The sequence below is a fragment of the Gavialis gangeticus genome, unplaced genomic scaffold (assembly GCF_001723915.1).
Source record: "Gavialis gangeticus isolate Ggan-Ray unplaced genomic scaffold, GavGan_comp1, whole genome shotgun sequence".
NCBI classification, from domain to species: Eukaryota; Metazoa; Chordata; order Crocodylia; family Gavialidae; genus Gavialis; species Gavialis gangeticus.
The window spans coordinates 3,312,171-3,332,415 of record NW_017728996.1 but is presented as its reverse complement, the minus strand read 5'-3'; the positions used below and the strand labels follow the sequence as shown (position 1 = coordinate 3,332,415).

Genomic DNA, 20,245 nt, shown 5'->3' with positions numbered 1-20,245 from the left:
GGGGGGGGGGTGTTGCAAGTAAAAGGTTTTTAGCTGGCAAGCACAGATGCATCACAACCAAAACTTTTGTGGGAATGTATGTCCCGATGTAAACTTCCTCAGCCCCAGACTGGGGGCAGGTGAGAGAACGGCACCTCCTGAGTAGGCTGAAGTGACAGAAGTTGTGATTTAAAGAAGCTCCGTAACAGGAGACTGAGGGGCTGGGAATTGGGAAATGGGCCCTCAGGCAGCAGGTAGTTAATAGTAGCTGTTAATCAGTCACTTGGAGAGCAACTCAAAGCCTGCAGACACCCATAGAAACATGGGAAATGAGGGCTGGCAGGGACCTTGGGAGGTCACGGCTAGTCCAACCCCCTGCTCCAAGCAGGACCAGCCCCAACTACATCATCCCAGCCAAGGCTTCGTCTACCTGGGTCTTAAACACCTCCAAGCACCTCTCTGGGTAACCTGCTCCAGTGCTTCACCACCCTCCTCGTGAGAGTTTTTCCTAATATCCATCCTCAACTTGCCTTGCTGCAGCTTGAACCCATTGCCCCTTGTCCTGTCGTCTGCCCCCACTGAGACCAGTCCAGCTCCATCCTCTTTGCAGCCCCCCGGCAGGGAGGTGAAGGCTGCTATTCAACCCCCTCAGTCTTCTCTTCTGCAGACTCTCTCATCTACTGCTCCACCATAAAACTTGGTGTTAGTTCTTCTTATTCTTTATGTGCCTGCATTTTATAAACCCAGTGATCTCCATGTAGCCAATAGCACGATGATTAGGCGCTCCCTTGGGATATGGGCGCCCCAGGTTCAAGTCCCTGCTCTAAAACCAGGCGGACTGAACACTTGATCCTGGATCTCCTTCATCCCAGTAAATGTTCCCACCACTGAACTGACAGCCCTTTGCTGTCTCCCAATAGATCTTTTGGGCTTAATGAATATATATTTATTTCTACAAAGTGGAACAGCTGAAGAGGGGTTACTCCAGTTGTTAGCGCATGACCTTGGAGTATGAGAGTCTCCATTTCAAATGCCTGCTCCAGACCAGGTGGGTGAACTCCCTGCCTGCTGGGGCACTGGCTCTCAAGGGTCTCGCTGTCCTGACAGTAGAGTTATCATCCCACAGTGGAAGGAAACTCAGTCCTAAAACTTCAGGTTTTTGCCTTGTTTTCTGACCAGCTTCCTTCTGACCACTGCATCAGATGGGGAACGGTGGTCCTGCTGTATTTGGTCTCAGAGTGGCCAGATCGCAGGCCACGGTGACCCCATTCTGGGATGAAAGATAACTAGGAAACTGCCTCAATTATGACAGTCACAGGCTGAAGACTGGAAAGACGTCACGGGAAAGACACTATTGTGGGGATCCCAGAGACGGTGCAGCTGCAACGGACACAGGCTGCAAACGTGGTGCCACATTGCAGATTGCCAGGCACGAGTTGCCCAGCCAGACAGGCCCTCGGGGCCCCGAATCAAGACTCCTGAGTTTCCATTACAGTTCTCTTCTGCGTGCCATCACCGAAAGAAGGAGAGATATCAGACGGTTTAACAAGGCTTTGACCCTCCCAACCCATCCCTTCCCCGCGCGCTGATATAAGTGGTGCTTGCTACCTTGCAATGCTGTTCTTCTCTCACGGCAAACCATCGAGTGAAAGGTGAAGATGCATCTGGAGAGAGGTTTCAGCACGTTAGGAGAGAACAAGCCAGCCTCTCTCTCTACCGGCGGCTCGGTTGCACACTCTGCAGAGCTTCATTACTATTTTACCTGCTCCTGACGTGAGCACCTGCTCGATCTGTAGCGTGGCAGCTTTCCAAGGCCGCTTTTTAGGCTGTCAGCATGTTGCAGGTCGCCAGCCGAGCGAACGCTGCAGAGGCCCTGTATAAATTAACCCCAGAGCACACCCGGAAGTTTTGCAAGAGCGCGACCAGTTGGTCAAAGCTCAGCCTGAGTGCATGGAGGGCAGTAACCGCTCTGGCTTTGCTTTTGCACTTCCTCTATCTGGAAGAAAGACCTGGCACCTTCTGCAGCTGGCCACCATCTTCAATAGGATGCTTCTAGATCAGCCTTGAACACCTGGGGCCGCAGTGCAAACAGGGGTCCCGTCCCCGTGGTTCTAGCTAAAACCATGAGCTGGCAGCCTCTTTGTGGGCTTGCACCACTTCTGCGGTGAACCTAGCGAAGTTTCTCTCCCGTGGTTTTATGGGCTCCTCCACTTCTTTGGCATAGGCAAAGTGTCTTCTCTCCAGCAGTTCATGTTGCCTCGGGAACACGTGGAGCCCGCTGTTTAGAGATGCACCCGGGTTGTCTCTCACACGCACACTTTAATGCAAATGCCCGTTGATTTGGTGGAATTAACTTGGCTTTACAGTGGGAAAAAGGGCAGACTTTAGCCCAGAAGGTTCAGCTTTTGGATTTTAACCTATTCCTTGGAGTTCTCCATAGATATTTGACTTCTGAAATACAGTACAAGCCACTTACGGTGCCCTTAAGGGAGGTGTGCAGCCATTTGAATAGTGCAAACGGCACTAGTCATCAGCAGGTTGGGGGCAAAGGAGATGGGAGAAGGCTACACGAGCCCACCCCGTACAGACGGGAACGAGGGGGTGATGTGAGCGTGCTGCCTTTGCACACACTCAGCCCCAGCTCTCCCACAGCATTTGAGGATCCTGATGATGTCAGTAGTAGAGCCGCTAATTAAAGCAATCAACCTCTGTGTGCTCATCCTAGCCGGGAACAACCTGCTTTCAGCTGTTCGCACCTCATTAAGGCTGCTGACCTTGTAACCCCTTGCCCCCAGTAGTAGCCTTGGCATTGACAGGCCCTAATGAGCGTCTGGGCTGCTAATTGCACGCCATTGGTAGTGGTTGGCACAGGCCGAGAGGACTATCCACCCGCCGGGCGTGTCAGGCTTGTTGTGCTGCTTGGATTGCATCCTGAGGCTTGCAAATCTAGAGTCAAGCCTACCCTGTCTCAGCTGGACTCCTTTCTTTCATTTTTGTAAAGCACATAGGGATTTTTATGACTACGTCCATTCGCTCCCCAGCTCCGCTCTCACATGGATGCCCTGGGCCTTACTCTCGTCTCCTCTCACGGACTCAAATCCGGACCCTCCAAGGCGCCAGACCGCTGTGTAATGCATCGAAGTGACAGGAGAGTCTGGGCCCATCCGTGCCGGGGCAGTCAGCCTGCGGGGCAACTCGCCATGTGTCTTTCGTGTCCTGTCAATCGTAGTCGCCGCTTGGATTTCGTTGCGTGGGGATGTCCATCTTCGCTGTCTCACCGATGCCCATCTCGGGCGTATCTGTGCAATTCAGATTGTGCAGGCTCCTACTTTGTAAGCTTGACCTTTTAGCTACTGTTTTTATTGTCCCGGCGTGCCCTTTCGGCCGGTGTGATCCAGCGATCGATAACTTAGGCCTTGCACAGCCTGCGACATAGATACCGGGTTTCAAGCAGACGGTTCAGCGGCTGATTTTTTTTGCAGGCTGGCAGATCTGGAAGCTAGCTTTCTGCTTCAGGATTGTACACCTCTGTCCCGACTCAGAGGACAAGTCCTGATGGACAAGGCAGAAGCTGACCATTCCCCATCTCGCCCCGCTCTGTGGTTGCACCATTAATAGCGTCCTCCCGACCCCCTCTGGAAAACTGCTTCTCCCCCATGATCTGGGATGCGCTTCTGCCATCACAATGCTACTTGCTTCTTGTCCGACCAGATGTTTTCACAACTTTACGTTCCTCTTCCAGCAAGTCCCCAGGGTCACTATCGCGTTGCACATGCCAGATAGAGAGAACAGGCCTCTCCCCAATATTTAGTCTGGTATCAGCTTCCTCGGTCACTGCCTTTACAGCTCCCTTTGGAAGATTTCCATGCTTTCCCGTTGGCTTGAGAATAGCTCTCCACCGCACAGATTTTCAGATGCTTTCCATACCGCTGCGCTCTTGCTTCGGCCTTCTCAGTCCCACCGTCGTACCTCTGGCTGCAGGCCAGATTTGTGTTGAGCTGGAGCAATAAGCAGCTGGGTGCAAGGGAAACCTCAAGTGCAATGGTGTCGTCCTCTGATCTGAACTATAGGAACAGATGTGAAGGAAGTGCCGTTCTTGTGACACCAACATCCAAGCACTTGAGCAGAGCTAAGAGTTTCAGCATGTCCGAGCCGTTGCTTGTCTCCGTCCGGGTGGTTAAGCGGCACAGAGCATGCCAGCCTGAATTCAACCAATGCCTTAGGTCCACCCAGCACGTCTTGAGATGCCATTTTCCGAGTGTCCTGTACTACCGCGGTGCTCTGCAGAAAAACGAATCAAAAAAGGCTCTTTGACCGAATTCGACAGAAGTGGCATGGCTGATGTGGGCTCAGACCCGCACCGGTGCCCTGTGACGGAGATGAAGAGGAGAGAAGTCTTCAAATAACCCTGTCTTTCCCTGCACGGTGCACCCGTTATCTTCCAAATGTTTCTTCCTGGGTTTTGTTTGATGTCCTCAGCAGTTGTGCAGGCCTCGGAAGCACTCAGCTTTGCCCTGACTCCACTTGTCTGAAAGGCCATTACAATTTAGCAGCCACTGGGGACCCTGTTTAATGATGCCCATGCAACTGTGAATCCCCCTGCAATGCAACAGCCTCTCTGTGTTGTTTCTCCTCCTCGGAGAAGTAGCATAGGCCGTGCGCGCTGCTCTGCCCACGCCGAAGTCAGTGGCGTGACAGCAGGTATCGGTCGAGTGTGTGCGTGTGCGTTTACAGCTTTGTGAATGCTAGATGCGGATCGGGCAGAGCAGACCTTTGCAGGGCAATTACAGAGAGGATGGAGATGGCTTTTTCTCTGTGGCTCTGCAAGATGAGGAGCAATGGCCTCAAGCTGCAGCAGGAGAAATGTAGGTTGGAGATTAGGAGAGGGGTCAGGCATTGCAATAAGCACCCAGAGAATTGGTGGATCCTTGGAAGTTTTCAAGAGCAGCTTAGACGCGTGCCTGGGATGGTGTAGTTAGGGCTGGTCCTGCCTTGAGCAGAGGGCTGAACTAAATGACCTTGCGAGTCCCTTCCAGCCCAACTTTCCTACAATTGCTGTGATCGGCTCATGCAAAGGCACAATCGTTCCTTGAGGATTTCAGCTGGTGATTGAACGCCGCGCACCAACTATCTTGACTACCATCAGGGGTGTCACTTTGCCCTACCAGACCGAGATCAGGTGCGGTCCTGTTTTGAACTGAAGCTACGTGAGTCACGAGTGACCCTTTTAACTCCATGCTAAATGGCAAAACAAGGATATCACATAACCGTCTTCCCCAGTTCGCTCCAGTAGTTCAAGGCCGTCCATCAGGCAGCTGCTAACAGCAAATGGGTACCGGCTTTCACAATACTCGCTCCCCAGATACGAAAGCTAGTGAAGATGGTTTGCCCAGCTATGGCAGCACAAACAGCACGAAATATATTGCTGCCACTATTGCTATCCAGCAACAGCACTAAATCTTGAAGTCCTTCATTCTGGTTCTTCAGGAGGTCTCTTGCGAGGTTGGATTTCTTTCCCCCGGGGGTGTGCACGTGTGCACTTGCAGACGAGTGAGTGGCATATCTTTCAGGTGCTGGTTTTTGAGGGCTCTGCCGTATCTTTTTGCATTACTTTTCACTTTGCGTTATGGGCACCAGGTGCACGCCGGGTCCTCTTTACCAGCCATTGCAGTTCCCTCGCACGGCTTAGAGGACTAGACCCGCCAGCCCATCTCTGCGGAAGAAAACCAAGGCTTTGCCTTCCCATTGCCAGCCAGAATTCGGGGAGCAGGTTGGGGACACGGGAGATGGGAGGGGGGAATACAAACCCACCCTGTACAGACGGGAATGAGGGGATGGTGTGAGCGCGCTGCCTTTGCACACGCTCAGCCCCGTTTCTCCCATAGCATTCGGGGATCCTGATGATCTCCTGGGGGAGAGCCTAGCGAATGGAGACTCGGCAGAGAAAAGGAGGCTCTCGGAGGCCTCTCAGATCAGGGCAGAGATGTCTCCTCCCGATAACCTTTGCTCCCGCTGTCCTTTCAGGTGCGAATATGGGAAATTCCAGATGGAGGCTTAAAGCGCAACTTGACAGACGCCGTCCTCGAGCTGTACGGGCACAGCCGGCGGGTCGGGCTCGTTGAATGGCACCCGACCGCCAACAACATCCTGTTCAGCGCGGGCTACGACTACAAGGTGAAGTACACCGGAAGAGTTCGAGCTACGCTCGGCTGTAGCTGGGACCGCTCTTTACCAGTATAGCTCCAGTAAAAACAGTGGCCCAGTCACACTACCCCTTGAGCAAAACCAGCCACTGCAGGAAAAGCACGTTTTTTTCTTATGTTATGCCACCAACGCAGCTCTGGGCAAAGATCTCGCCCTTCCCACCCCGACCGATATGGCTGCACCAGTGTGGACCTGGCCCCGGTTCTCTGAAGGGTCTTGAAAGATCGAAATCACAGTTGGCCAAGCCTTTTGCTGTTTTTTGTCATGGTCGCTTCTCCTTCTCGGGTCTTTCTACCACTCCCTGCTAATCAATGCAATGAAAATGCACTCGAGATCCAGGATCTGCTGAGGCAGGTGCATTGGGATCTTGCTCCCCAGAGAACTTGGCATGGACTAACATGAGGACACAGAGCAGACAGTGATATTTTCCTTTTACCTAGTCATAGTGGCCTTCTGTCTGCATAATGCTCATGTAAAACTCGCGTGTACTTTGGTCACCCTGCAAAGCTAGCACTGAACTCGAGCTCTTACGCTCGTGGCTGTGCTCCCAGACTCGTCCGCGTTGTGCAGCCAAACCAGATCACCCATGTTTCCAACATCCTGCCTCAAGAAGGGATTGCAGAAATAGCTGCGGGGAGTGGGTTTGTTGCTTCACTGATCCTGCAGGACTTTTGCTCCTTTTCTGTGGGACGCGGGGCTGGGGTGGTGGGGATGCAACCGGCCGTTTCATTTGGACCACGGGACACGTTGGCTGGGTGGTCGCGTGTCGTGACAGCAGAACCCAGCTCACCCAGCTTGAGTTTGCTGGGGTGAAAAGGGCCTGTCTTTTTACTGATCTGCTGAACAAAAGCTGCAAGGGAAACCAGGGAGGGCCAATAAACACGGAGCCCCAAACTGCCAGGTTCAGAGTCCTTCTGACGGCAGAACGACACACGGCTACGACCAGAAGTTATCCTTTACCTTCCTTGATATCACACGAATGCTAAAGAGATCAAATCGGCCTGGCATGCCCATCTTCTGCGCATGAGCACAGCTTGGGTGGGCACGGCGCAGCTGGCTTTCCCAGGGCCGGAGTCTGCTGGTTTGGCTCAAATGACACCCACGTGCTCATGCTGGGGGTTGCAATCGGGCGTAAGCGCCGAGCCAGGCGCGGTCTTGCACCGATGTATTGCCACGTGCGGGCAAAGGAGCCTTGGCACTGAATTTTTCTTTTGCAAATGAGGGTTAACATAATCCTTCCTCGTTTCCCTCCAGGTTCTCATCTGGAACCTGGACATCGGGGAGCCGGTCAAGATGATCGACTGCCACACGGACGTCATACTCTGCATGTCCTTCAACACCGACGGCAGCCTGCTCTCTACCACTTGCAAAGACAAGAAGCTGCGAGTCATCGAGCCGCGCTCGGGCCGAGTGCTTCAGGTGAAGAGCTGGGTGCAGAAGAGTTGCCAAGGATCTGTCTCAAGGAAGTCCCAGGAAAGGCATCTGTTATTTCTGGCAAATGCACACGCAGCCTTAGGCTTTATTCAGTGAAGGGTTTCCAAAGTTGGTAGTTGCGTTCCTGACATGTACAGCTGGGGAAAAGCTGGGGGCGGTGGGAGGAAACAATTTTAAGCTCACCGTAAGCGCGCCGTGAGGGAAGAGCTCCCGAGGAATGAGGGGCCCTGGGAAGGGATGTGTACGATATTCGAGAAGCGTCGGAGTCTCAAATGTCAACATAGACATTTAAGGCAAGACAGTAGAAGGGATCCGGCCCCGTTTTAGCCCCCAAACCCATCACAGACACTGCTCCCTCCCTTCTTTGCTGGGACCCTTGCATGAGCACCGAGCTCACAGTTTGCAGCGCGGGAGGAGAGGAAGGACGAGGGGAGAATGCAGCTTGCAGAGGCCGTGCAGAGAGCGGGGGATCGTGCGGGACGCCCGGGGCCGAGATCCCCTGGAGGGTCACGCTCCCCAACTCCGGGGCTTGGGTTTCCACCGTAGCTCGCCTAGAGATCAGGGCGCTTGAAAGGTGCCGCCGCCCAGCCCGCGTAGCACATCCGGCCTCTTCTCCTTCCAGGAAGCCAGCTGCAAGAACCACCGCGTGAACCGGGTGGTCTTCCTCGGGAACATGAAGCGGCTGCTCACGACCGGCGTGTCGCGGTGGAACACGAGGCAGATCGCGCTCTGGGACCAGGTCAGCAGCCCTCCCCGGCGGCGGAGGGGGCACGCGGGCGGGTCCAAGGGTCCGCGCCCTGCTCCGTGCAGGCTTAGGTGACTGGGGGCAAGTCGTCCAGGTGTCCGGTGCCATCCGCAGCATGCAGACACCTGCCTGGCGGCAATGCTTTCCTGCATCTGAATTCATCGACGCTGGTAAAGAGCTGGGATCCTCGGTGGGAATGGGCTCTCCATCAGCAGACTGGCAGGAATTAGGTGCCTAATTCAGCTCTTGTTGACTTCCACGTCCCTCGGGAGCTGCAGCATCCCCCGGCACGAGACGCGATCGAGATGCCTCTTGTAGCAACCAAAAACCAAGCACATGCGGAGTGGTTTCTTTGCTCCTCCTTGTTTCCTAAGGGATGCTGCATAGGTCTTTATATAACTCGGAGAATCTGGGCCAGCCTCCAGTGGAGGGCTGGCTGGGAAGCTGGAGCTTGGCGTGCACAATTAGTTAAGGCAGATGTGAGCTGACCGGCCCCAGCCCAGCAAACCTTCCCGCCCTCGCCTTTGACATCATGCACAGCCTTGTAGACCGAAGAGTTTGAGTCTGTCCGTGCACTGGGGATGTGGCCGTGGCCCTGTCCGCTTTGGGGACCGGTTGCCCCCGGAGGTCAGGGTCCGCGCCCTGCAGACCATCACTACCCCCAGACCTGTCTCGGGAGAGAGAAAGGGAGAAAGTGCTTTGCACTCTCCTCCTTTCTCCTTCTGCCTCCCCTCCCTGCTCAGAGCCCAGCCCACGCTGGCCCAGACTGGGTCTCAGGCACAAACCGCGCAGCAACGCCAGCACCCAGCACAGCTCCGGGCTGAGGGGTGGCTGGATCCTGCTTGTACTGCATCCCCTACGGACCCGGGACACATCCAGGGCCCAGCAGTGCACTTGCACAAGACCTTAACTAGCCACTTTTTGCTCCATGTGTCCAGGGTCCAGACAGTGGCCTCAGTCTCCCCCTCCCCTCTGACTCGTATGATACTTCTTCCCCTGGCAGCGCTGGGGGAGGATGGCAGGTTTGCCCAGGTTTCCCAGACATCGCCCACCAGTGGACCCCGCTTGTGCAAAACCTGTGTTGCTTTGCTGATACTTTGCATTTAGTGCAAAGCACCTGTGCAATTCTGCTGTGATGCTTTGCTGATGCATTCAGTGCTTTCCTCCCCGTACAGGAAGACCTGTCCATGCCCCTGATAGAGGAGGAGATCGACGGGCTCTCAGGGCTCCTGTTCCCTTTCTACGATGCTGACACGCACATGCTGTACTTGGCTGGAAAGGTACGTTGGTTTGCGTCAGGCCACAAAGCGACACGTGGCACTAAGGCCGAGACTGACTTAGCGGAGTTTCGATCATCTCCCAAAGGCAAGCAAGCAAAGGGGCCCGTCTCTGACGAGCGCATTTACATTTAAACACTGGGGCCGAGAGGCTGATCAAGCTTTCGTGAGCGCAGATTTGGAGTCGCGCCTTTGGATTTGGCCTCGGCGGTGTGTCGTGTGTCGATGGAGCTGCTCCTGGGAGCGATAGATGTGCCCAAGTCTCTGTGAAGGATCACCTGCCCCCTTTGCAGCCCGGCTAGCCGATGCTTCCAGACAGCTTTGGAAAGAGCCATCCAGGATGCAAATACTGCACCGCAGACAGGAGGCCCCGAAAAAATTTAAATGCAATGGGTTTCCTATTGGCTGCATACGGGCCCCTGCCAGAGCCAGCGTATGGCCCCGCGTAACGCACAGCGTGTGCTTTGCCGGGAGCGCGCGTATAAATGTCAGCACGGTGGCTCCCTGCCTGTGCATCGCAGCCCTGCTTGCTGCTCATTGTTGCTCCTCCAGGATGGGCCAGGCCTGGTTTTAACACGTGTCCCAGCCGCTCGGATTGGTTAAAGGATGCTCCTTGCTTTAGCTGCGCTCCGGTATCGTGTCTGTTTGTGCTGGAGCATGCGCGGTCGAATGCCCAGGCACAGGCTGTGCCTGGTGAAGTTGTGTTTGTAGCCCCTTAGCAAACATCTGCTGTGTGGGGAGTGTGGCTAGGAAAACCTCCAGTCACCCTGCCAGTCTCCCTTCCCAAACAATGCAGCTGCTGCACCAAGACCCTGCACGGGCTGGCTCGGGGGGCTGCATCCTCCCATGCACGGTATGCTTCCCACGCAGCATGATGGGCGGCGTCCTGTGATGCTCCTCTGAACCAGCCCTTTCATTTGCGTACAGCTTGCACAACCCGCTGTTAAACTTACCTCTGTTCCCCACCCCCCAGGGAGATGGGAACATCCGATACTACGAAATCAGCTCGGAGAAGCCCTACCTGAATTATCTCATGGAGTTTCGCTCTCCCGCCCCACAGAAAGGACTGGGTAAGGGCTCGCATGGTATGGATCGTTCTTCCCGTTGGGCACTCCTACTCAAAAAAAGACTGAAGTGTTATAATTCAATTTTGCTGGTAAACATGCTTTGCATAAAAAAAAAGCCCCATGCTGTCTGCACCGCGCTGACTTTCACTGTTCAAATATGTTCTGTGCCATTAGGTAGCTGATTATTTGCTGGAAAATTAGTTTAGGATTGCAGTGGTTTTCAGGGTGGTATTTAATATGTGTGGCTCTTCCCATGGCAGGAATGTATCCTCCATTTCCAAAGAACATGCATGGACGATTACTCACCCCACCTGTAGTCCTCCATTTCCAAAGAAAATGCATGTACAATTACTCATCCCACCGGTAGTCCTAAATCTTTAATATGCAACCTCAGGCAGCGTGTGGTTCCCCACCATTACTGCATATAAGATCCACCTGTTTCATATTCCCCTGGTTGCTGCCAGTGCTATGCCCTGATCACTGCACCTGCCCCACTCTCAGCTGGTTGCAAGCCTGCATGTGAAAAGGTTTTTTTGGCGGTATAGCCGCCATGCCGTTGGGGCACTTTGCTAGCAGCTCGCTCCGTCCTGAGCCGGCCTGAAAGCAGTTGCAGACCCGTGTCATGTGGGTCTGATGTGAAAAGCTCCAGGTTACCGTGCGGTCACGGCTTTGCAGAGCTGTCTGTCCATACCTTGGGCGTGCAGCAAGCCCGCCAGGAGTTGTAGCGCCGAGTGTTGAAGGACAGGCCCCTACAACTTAAGCTGAAGTCACTGGCAGCACTGGCAGGCTCTAGGTTACGAGAGTGGTACAAGACAGCCCTCATCAACACCTCGCTTTTAAGCAAAAGGCAGAGAATCACGTCCTTGTACAACACGCTGGCGGCTCGTCTTCATTTGTGAAGCCCTGCAAATTTTCTATAGGAAATAATGATGCTTTTTTTGACTGTGGCTTTTACATGCAATGATGTCAGGGCTGACATGACGTCTCGTGACGTTGGCATGCAGCGCAGGCACCCGCTCGTGGGCCTCCGCTGGCAATCTCCTCACTGAGAAAATGCACCCACGTTGCCAGAGCCCTTGCCCACTGCAGTGCGAGTGGAAGGCCCCTTGCTCACGCATGCACTCTCCAACAGGTGTGATGCCAAAGCACGGGCTGGACGTGTCCGCGTGCGAGGTGTTCAGGTTCTACAAGCTCGTTACCTTGAAGGGTCTGATTGAGCCAATCTCAATGATCGTGCCAAGAAGGGTGAGTACTTCAGTGGAAATCGGCACTTTGGCTCGGGGCCCTGAACTCGGCATGCTAACGCCTTGTCTCTAGGCAAGTTGGGACAGCAGAGCAGGGGTCACTGCATTTTTGCTCCCCAGTTGCATCAAAGAAGTCTGGGTTCTGCATTTCGAACGATTGCCAGGTGAGAGCCATGGGGACTCAGTCGCTCGCCCTGAGATGGTGCAGGGAGCCTGGCTCTCGTGTGCGTGGATCAGAGGCATTCGGGTGAAAATGCTGGAGATCCAGTGGGTGACAAATGAGCCGTGGCCAGCTGTGTATAGCAAACGAAACACCTCGGGGGTTATATTGCTGCCCACAATATCTGTCCTGGCTGCCTGGGAAATGCCCTCTGAACCTGCTCGCCATATCCCTAGCTCACAACTTAGTGTCACAAGCTTGCTTTTTTCCAGGCTGTGGGTGACCCCCTGCCCTCTCCAGCGGGCCCAGCTCCATGTCGCCTGCCTCGTACACCAGTTATTCGGTTAAGATCCCAACTTCCATCCCGGCTGGGAATTTTTTTTCTTATAATGCCCACAGCTTGCAGTGACATGAACCCCTTGCTCTGTGCTCAATTTCTTCCTAAAGAGGTGATCCTGGGATTGTTCTGGCTCATGCCGCTGCTGGTTTTTGGGACATCAACCCCCCCACTTGAGCTGCACGACAAAGAGCCAAAGCCCAGCTGTCACTAGGAAGGTCCTGAATTTTGAAACAAAAATACGAGCCACCCCTGGGTGTGAGGCTGATTTAAGATGGTCAGGCAGCAATGCTTTTCCAACAGAAGCAACTCGACAGACCCTGTTTTCCTTTGTCCTCTGAACTTTCCAGTCACTTGCAGGCGGATAAATGGAGTTGGGAGGGGGAGAAGAGGGGTGGAGAAGGGAATATATTTTTGGCCCCTTTCCCTTGTGTGCAGCTTTCCTCATTTTATTTCCCTTGGAGATTTTCCTTTACATGCTGTGTGCCCAGAGCGTGCGCTCTTCGCCTTTGAAACGGGATCTCCAATGAGTGGCCGTATGCTCGGTGCGCCCTGGCCCGTTTCCCCAGCAGCAGGAACCAGCCCAAAGTTTTCGGTTCAGTTTTTAGGCAGATGGACGCAACTTTTGGTGGTTGTTTTGCCTCTGAACTCCCTTGTCCGCTGCACGGCCGAGGCGTAGGCCGGCATTGGAGCACATGGCACAGCTCAGCCTGGCTGGGGTATTGTTTTCATTCGAGCATGTATTTAATAGGCAGCAGCGAGGACTCTTGACTTCCCATTTCAGCAAATGGGGCAAGCACAGCTAGTTATTTCTTTTTCCTGGGGTGCTGCTGACCGTCTGTGCAGCCGTGCGCCGGCAAGCAAGCCGTCTCTGAAAGAGGCGGCTAGCAGCTGCTGACAACCGTATGGAGGTGGTGACAACCGTTATTCTCCCCCGTTTGCAGTCTGAAACGTACCAAGAGGACATTTACCCGATGACTCCGGGTACGGAGCCGGCCCTTACGCCGGATGAATGGCTGAGTGGAATGAACAGAGGTAAATGAACTAACCCGGCGCGGGGCTCTCCTGCTTTTTTCTGATACCCGACACAACCGCTGGTCCCCCACACTCGCCGTGAAGTCGTGACGCAGGGACAGCCCCCCCGGCATGTGCATTGGCAGCAGCGGGAATGCACTTAATGCAGAAAGCCTGCAGGAACCGTTTCAGATGGGCTCTGCCTGGGGTTAAGGAGGCTGCATGTCTCTAAGAGACCTTTGTTCGTATAGTTGTACTCCCCGGCAGCTCCAGCTGTGCTTGGGGGCTGTCGTGCCGAAGACAATGCAGACGTACCTTGTCTGAGCAGGTGTGGGTGAAATCATCTGCTTTAGATATGTCACAGCTGAGGACGGACATATTAAGCAGTATTACCTGGTCAGTGTGCGCTGTGTATCGAGGGGATGCCTGCACTGGAGGGTTTGTGGTGAAACTAGACAAGACAAAGGGCAGGATGGGAAGCACCGGGGCAGAGAAGCGGGGTGCGAAGGTCACATAATAGGTCGGTTGCTGAGCTGGGATTTGACATGAAGGTTTTGGCTTCCAGGTGGATTGCCCTGCACTGGGGTCGAACTGGTGGGGAGTGCACTTTAGCAAGTGAAAAGGGAGGAGGGCCTTTTAAAGGAAAGAAACTCGAAGTCGTGCAGTGTAGCGGAGCAGGCGGTCATTTCCCTCTTGGTTTTCTCACCCTAGATCCCATACTGATGTCTTTGAAAGAGGGCTATAAAAAGACGTCCAAAATGGTCTTTAAGGCCCCGATAAGAGAGAAGAAGAGCGTCGTCGTTAATGGGATAGACTTGCTAGAAAATGTGCCGCCTAGGACCGAGAACGAGGTAAGACGCGGGGATGCCGCCTGGCTTCAAGGGGCGGATCTCGCCTGTCCGAGCGGAAAGCTGCAAGCCCGGTTCCTCTAACACGGGGCAATACAGCTGGTTGGCTCTGCTGACTTTTCTGGGAAGTCAGAAGAGGCCGGATTCAGTCTCAACCAACTCAGTCACATACCAGGACTGCCTCCTTCCGGGTGCTGTCAAACTCAGGGCCCTTTTTCGAGAGCTTCGAAGCCTTTCCCCTGCTTGAGACGGCACAAGCTAGTCTGCAGCGTGCTCAGCATCGGTGCTGCCGACACCCGGGTGAGCGCACGCAACGCCCCCGCGCTGTCCTGCTGCCCCTTAGACTTGCGGCTCCCCGAATCGCTTGCAAACAGACCTCGCCATCACAACTAGGGACTCGAGGGCTGTTCCCGTGCTGGTCCCCTGGACCTTCACAGCAGCTGCAGGCTGGGGATGCTGATCCTCCTTGGAAATCAGCCGCCCATCACCTCAGCGACCTCCATCACCGCTTGGCCATCGAGGGCTGCGGGCAAGTGGTGGAGGTCCTGATTTTCTCAATGGAAAAGACAGCAGTGCAGCCTGGAAACCACCGGTTTGTGCTTTCGAGAGCCTCTGCTGCAGTTTAAACACAGGGCATCCAAGACGAAGCTCCCAGTAGCATTCATCAACCCCGTCTCGCGGAGCAACGTGTCAGGGCGCTGAGTCTGGCGCTAACTTTCTTTTCCGGCCTGCAGCTGTCGGGTCCTTCGCATGCAGCTGGACTGACTGCTGACGACGAGGGGCAGGGGTTTCAAAGCGAGCTGGGCTGCAGAGGGGCAGGGGTTTCAAGGGAGCAGAGCTACCGCCTGCAAGGAAAGCGGGGTCCTGCGTAGATGGGGGGGGGACCAGAGCTGTGGGGGTGAACAGGCGCTACAGAAGTTAACACCGCGTACTACCGCTATTTTTACTTTCCCTTAAGCTCCTCCGAATGTTTTTCCGACAACAAGACGAGATCCGACGGCTGAAGGAAGATCTCTCCCAGAAGGATATAAGGATTCGACAGCTACAGCTGGAGCTGAAAAATCTACGCAACAGCCCGAAGAATAATTAACTTCAAGGGACGTTTTATAAATAAACTCGTTTTGTTTATACTCGCTCTTTAATTTCCCTGTATCCACTTACACAGAATATGAGCCAGAAGTCAAGTGAGCTGCCAAGAGTCCACACGCTAACTGGAAATATGTCCTTGTAGTCTTATCTAGCACTAAAATGGCCTGTGCATTATAACTGAAAGCTACTGCATGAAAGGAAGCTGGATATGTATTTATATCCCAGGGTTTTTTCTTGGAGTAAGTAGAGGAGCAATTTATTCTCTATATCGAAAGACTCTGGAACTAACTGGTGGGGCACAACAGAAATGACACTTGAACTGTAGAGCAAATGAGAGGTAAAAAGCAGTGTGCCCTTAAGAAAGCAAAGTGGTTAATTGCTGTTGACGGTTTCCTATGCAAAATGTGACCGAGAATGCAGACGGGCGTCGAGACTGGAATTATTCACTGCACTAGCACGTATGTAAAGGGCTTCATTCACAAAAGGTCTCCCAACCTCCTCCTGTCCTGGCCTTTCTTTAAAGGAGGTTCGGCCAAAAAAAAAAAAAATGAACCCCTCCCTTTTGCCAGGGGCGTCATGTTGCCAAAAGGCCAGGGAGAAGGGGGTAACAGTTCAAATCGGTGTTTTCCGCATGAAACTGGGACCCACTAATCGAATCTCCAGGTTTCACGATCGGTTGCTGCAAGAGCGTCATTTAGCAGTCCCTTAGGCTTACCCACCTGGACCTGTAACAGCTCCTTGGGGGGGGCATGGAGTGCGTGCATACATGCGTGTGCATGCATGTGTGTGTGGGTGCACACATGTGTTCACAGCCACTATGCAATATATACATTTTAAACTACCCTGGGTTTTCTACAGGCATTGGGACTGTCAGTCTATTCTCACGAGGAGCTTAGCTGCCCATTTCCTCCTGGATATACAGCGGTGACGACTGCCATCGTTGTATATGCATGGGAAAGCAGAAAAGGAGCGTGCTGCTGCTCCCTTCCCCACGTCAAATCTTCCCTCTTTAGGGGCGACCTCTTGTAGAAAAGAAGATGAGCTCTGGCTTGTTAATGAAAATCTCCACATTGGTGGGAATTGCTCCCGTGAAACTCTGTCCGAGAGGCATTTTGTGACTATGGGATTGTAAATCTGGGAAGTCTGGATGTGTAAATCTGTACGTCCTCCTGCATATCTGTTCCAAGTGAAGCAATTGCAGAGCGTTCAAGCTGCACTATACACACACACACATATGCATATGTATCTACATATACGTATATGCATATCTAATGTATACATATACAATCATGGTTTTGTGAATTAGACCCACGATACAGGGACAAACACCAAATACGGCTAGTTTGCCTAGGTATGTTTTCACTTAAACGAAGTAGGGCGTTAACTGCTCAGCACTATCAGTGCAACAGTTTTCTCCCCTACCCCCACGTTAATTTACACAGCGCTCTGCACCTAATGCTTTCCCTCCCTTCCGTTAAATGTGCTGTCATTTGCTATTATTTATGCTACCACAAAATAGTGATGAAATAAAATGTTTTCAAGATACCAGATCTTGCAAGTGACAACGTCTCCTTTGATTTTCTTTTTTTTTTTTTTAACCAGCAAGTTGTTTGGAGCTGGGGACTTGCTATTTCAAAAGCCTAGAGTGAGTCTGGGGTCTCAGGAGGGACTAAAGTCCAGGTAATCTCTTCAGATGTCACACCGGAGGAGGACGACATGGAGTAAGTTTTCAAGTAACCGAGGGCTTGCTTACTAACGTTTCCTGAACAGGGGAGATAATAGTCTCAGAGGGTGCTGCAGGAAGCACATTTCCTCTGGGTGCCTGCTGAAAAATATCCAGGTGGAGGACGTGCCAAGGCACAAGAGGCAGGTAGACTCCCAGCTCCCAAAGCCAGAGGTCTCTGAAAAGTTCCCCCAGGATCATTCACTCACCTAACCTTCCTCAGGTCCCAGAGAGATGCGATGGACCTGATTTTGACAGCAGATTGGGCAGCAAGATGGACCTAGGGGCTGATCCAGTACGTGGCAGTTCTTATGCTCTTACCCAGGTGGAAAGTGTTTTGAAAGTACAAACTACCTTTTTGAGCCCCTCTCAGTTGTATGCAAAAACCCTTGTTTCTCTCTGGGCATGTCTACACGTGCATTAACGTGCTTTAATTAACGTGCATTAAATCTAGTACTTCCACTGTGAGGCACTAGGAAAATGTGCATTAGCCTGTCTTAATGCTCATTAACTAAAGAGCACAGTTTTTAAGTGATGCTTAATGTGCATTAGCCTATTTTAATGCGCATTAACTGCATTTTTTTAGTGAAGCTTTAATGCACATTAAAATAGGCTAATGTACATTCAAGTACACATGTAGATGTGCCGTCCAAGCCTGGAAGCAACCTGGCCTAGGTTTTCTACTGTCGGCAGCACTCACCTATTGACCTTCGGGGTCTCCAGGAAAGACAGGTTTAACATTGCACCTATAGCTTTGGCTCCCTGGGACACGGGGATGTGTGGGGTCTTGGAGACCCCTCGGGGGACGCCCCCTACGCTGGGGCAACTAGCACGAGAGGCTTCTGCCTTACTCTCCAGGCCTGTGCCGGCAGCTGGCAAAGCGCCTGAAAGCTCCTTTAGCATGGCCAGGTCTTGTCCACGTGGCCTCAAGCTTGCAGCACAAGGCCCTGTCCCTCCTCGGGAAGATGGGGAATGCAGAGCCCGGAAACCCGGCTTAGCTGGGGGGAGGCAAGGAGCTGGCTCCCCTCCCTCTGCAGCTGATGGCCATTTCCCATCAATTAGCTGCCAGGTCTCTCCTCAGCTGCCAGCGCAGCCACCTGCCTGCCTCGGAGGAGCCCCCCTCTCCCTGCTCCAGCCCCAGCTGTTGGCTCTGGTCCCTGCCCCCCACCTGGGGCTGGCCGCAGCTGCAGAGGACGTGGGCTGAGAGGGGGGTTTCTGCTGCAAACGATGGCTGGTGGAGGGGGAGGAGGTTTTTCCATGCGTCATGTCGGTCTCTGTGGGAGGCTGCGTGGCTCGGAGCTGTTTGGGGGTCCTGCAGGACCAGCCAGGCCGCGACGCAGGTCGTTGGGCTGCTGCTCTACCTGCCTTCGCACTCCTCCTCCCTGGCGCCTCCCTGGCCCTCAGGTCCGGCTCCCACCCGTGACATGTAGCCCAGCCTCATCTCATACAAAACCCTCCTCCAGGCCTGGTTGAGCAAGCGGAGAGCAAGCGATGCCTGCTCATCTCCTATGGCCATGGGCCTGTCTCTCTGCATGGGCCTTTCCTTCTGCCTATATCTCCAGCCAGGCCCGTGCATCGCTCCCTGCCATCTTGTGCCCGAGACACCCTAGAAAGGACAGTCTCCACCACGCGCAGAGGCAGTCGGTCCCTGTTTTCCAGAGCTTTTTTCCAACGCACAAAGGAAGGAAATGCTGGGAGTCTTTGCAACTTCGGAAAACCTCCCGTCTTGGAAAAACAGCCTTATTCAACCAGGCCTCCCCCCACCCTGTTAAACGGCTTGTGAGAGAAACGATAGAGCAGCTCCCTGCAGCCCCTTGCGCCATGTGTATTCAGCCCAATTACGGCTGGCATTGTGGTGCCTATTAACGAGCCGATTATCATATCTGCCAACACCAGCACAAAGATTTTTGTTTGGTGACAGCCGCTTTCCACGCCAGACGGAGCTGGGCTTTTTAGCGCCTTGGAAACTTCAGGCTGAGAATTTGTTTCACGAACTGCAGTTGTAGGGCTCTGGGACCTCAAAAGGTCTGGTATACCTTTTTAGGTATACAAACACCAATCTTGTACACAAATACCGATATTGTTCGACACGGGAGACCGCCCAGCAGGTGGCAGACGGCACAACACCACCATCCTGCTCCTGCAAGCCTGCCGTTTTAGTTCGCCGTTTCAACGGGCACCTCTCATTAGTGCTTCGTGTTCATTTTTACTCCCCGTGTTAATGCCGTCACCCCTCTGCCAACACAGCAAGCCTCACGCACAGCCCTGAAATGCGGTACCTGGCGTGGCTGCCCTTGTGCACTCACATAGTCCAAGACAGCGGGGTTGCAAAAGTGCTGCTTGGAGGGGAATCTGTACGCACCCCGGGGCTAAGAGCAGGCCTTTTGGGGCAGGGTCTGATGCTGCTTTTCATCCAAATAGATGCAGGTAAAGGAGTGAACAAACAGCCCCAAGTCATCACGTCCGCCACAGGGCAGGAGCTTGGACTTAGCTGCAGTACAGCAAGTGGCTAGAAATACAGGAAGGGGCAGTGGTGAATGGTGCAGCTGTGCAGTGCCGGCTTCCCAACAGGGCCGAGGAGAGAAGCAAGGACATAGAAGGGGCAGGAGGTATTTTTAGAGGTGAGAGACCGTCCCAGGCCCAGACATGTGGGTGGTGCAATGAGGAGGAAGACGCTGTGATCGTGGCAGACCCTGCTGCCACTGCGGACAGGAGCGGGGTGCGGCACAAGCAGGATCCTCGGCTGTGCACAACAGGATTGCAATGAATCACAAGATCATAGAAAATGGGGGTTGAAGGGACCTCAAGGAGGTCACAGCTAGTCCAACTCCCTGCTTGAAGCAGGACCAGCCCCAACTCATAGATTCATACATGTAGGGTCGGAGAGGACCCAAGTAGATCATCAAGTCCAACCCCCGGGCAGGAGTGAATATTGGGCTCATGTGACCCCAGCCAGGTAATTATCCAGCCTTGTCTTAAAGCCCCCAGGGTAGGAGCCAGCGCCACTTCGCTTGGAAGTTGGTTCCAGACCCTAGCCGCCCTGACCGTGAAGTCGCGCCTCCTGATGTCTAGCCTGAATCTCCCCTCTGCCAGCTTGTGACCGTTATTCCTGGTCACTCCTGGC

At 53.6% G+C, this 20,245-nt stretch overlaps 1 protein-coding gene across 6 annotated transcripts in view; it reads left to right on the top strand.

Moving 5' to 3' along the window:
• Positions 1 to 16,960, top strand: part of CORO2B (coronin 2B) — a 141,878-nt gene extending 124,918 nt beyond the window's left edge. For 5 of the 6 annotated variants that reach the window (XM_019503932.1, XM_019503933.1, XM_019503929.1 and 2 more), the window contains 9 exons: positions 6,004 to 6,153; positions 7,438 to 7,656; positions 8,240 to 8,356; positions 9,538 to 9,642; positions 10,613 to 10,709; positions 11,839 to 11,951; positions 13,392 to 13,482; positions 14,173 to 14,312; positions 15,268 to 16,960. In XM_019503932.1, the coding sequence (XP_019359477.1) occupies positions 6,004 to 6,153; positions 7,438 to 7,656; positions 8,240 to 8,356; positions 9,538 to 9,642; positions 10,613 to 10,709; positions 11,839 to 11,951; positions 13,392 to 13,482; positions 14,173 to 14,312; positions 15,268 to 15,399 (1,164 nt within the window). In that variant the 3' untranslated portion in view covers positions 15,400 to 16,960. The remainder of the gene's footprint in view (positions 1 to 6,003; positions 6,154 to 7,437; positions 7,657 to 8,239; positions 8,357 to 9,537; positions 9,643 to 10,612; positions 10,710 to 11,838; positions 11,952 to 13,391; positions 13,483 to 14,172; positions 14,313 to 15,267) is intronic. The other variant, XM_019503930.1, reaches the window with a different exon arrangement.
• Positions 16,961 to 20,245: the final 3,285 nt, after the last annotated feature.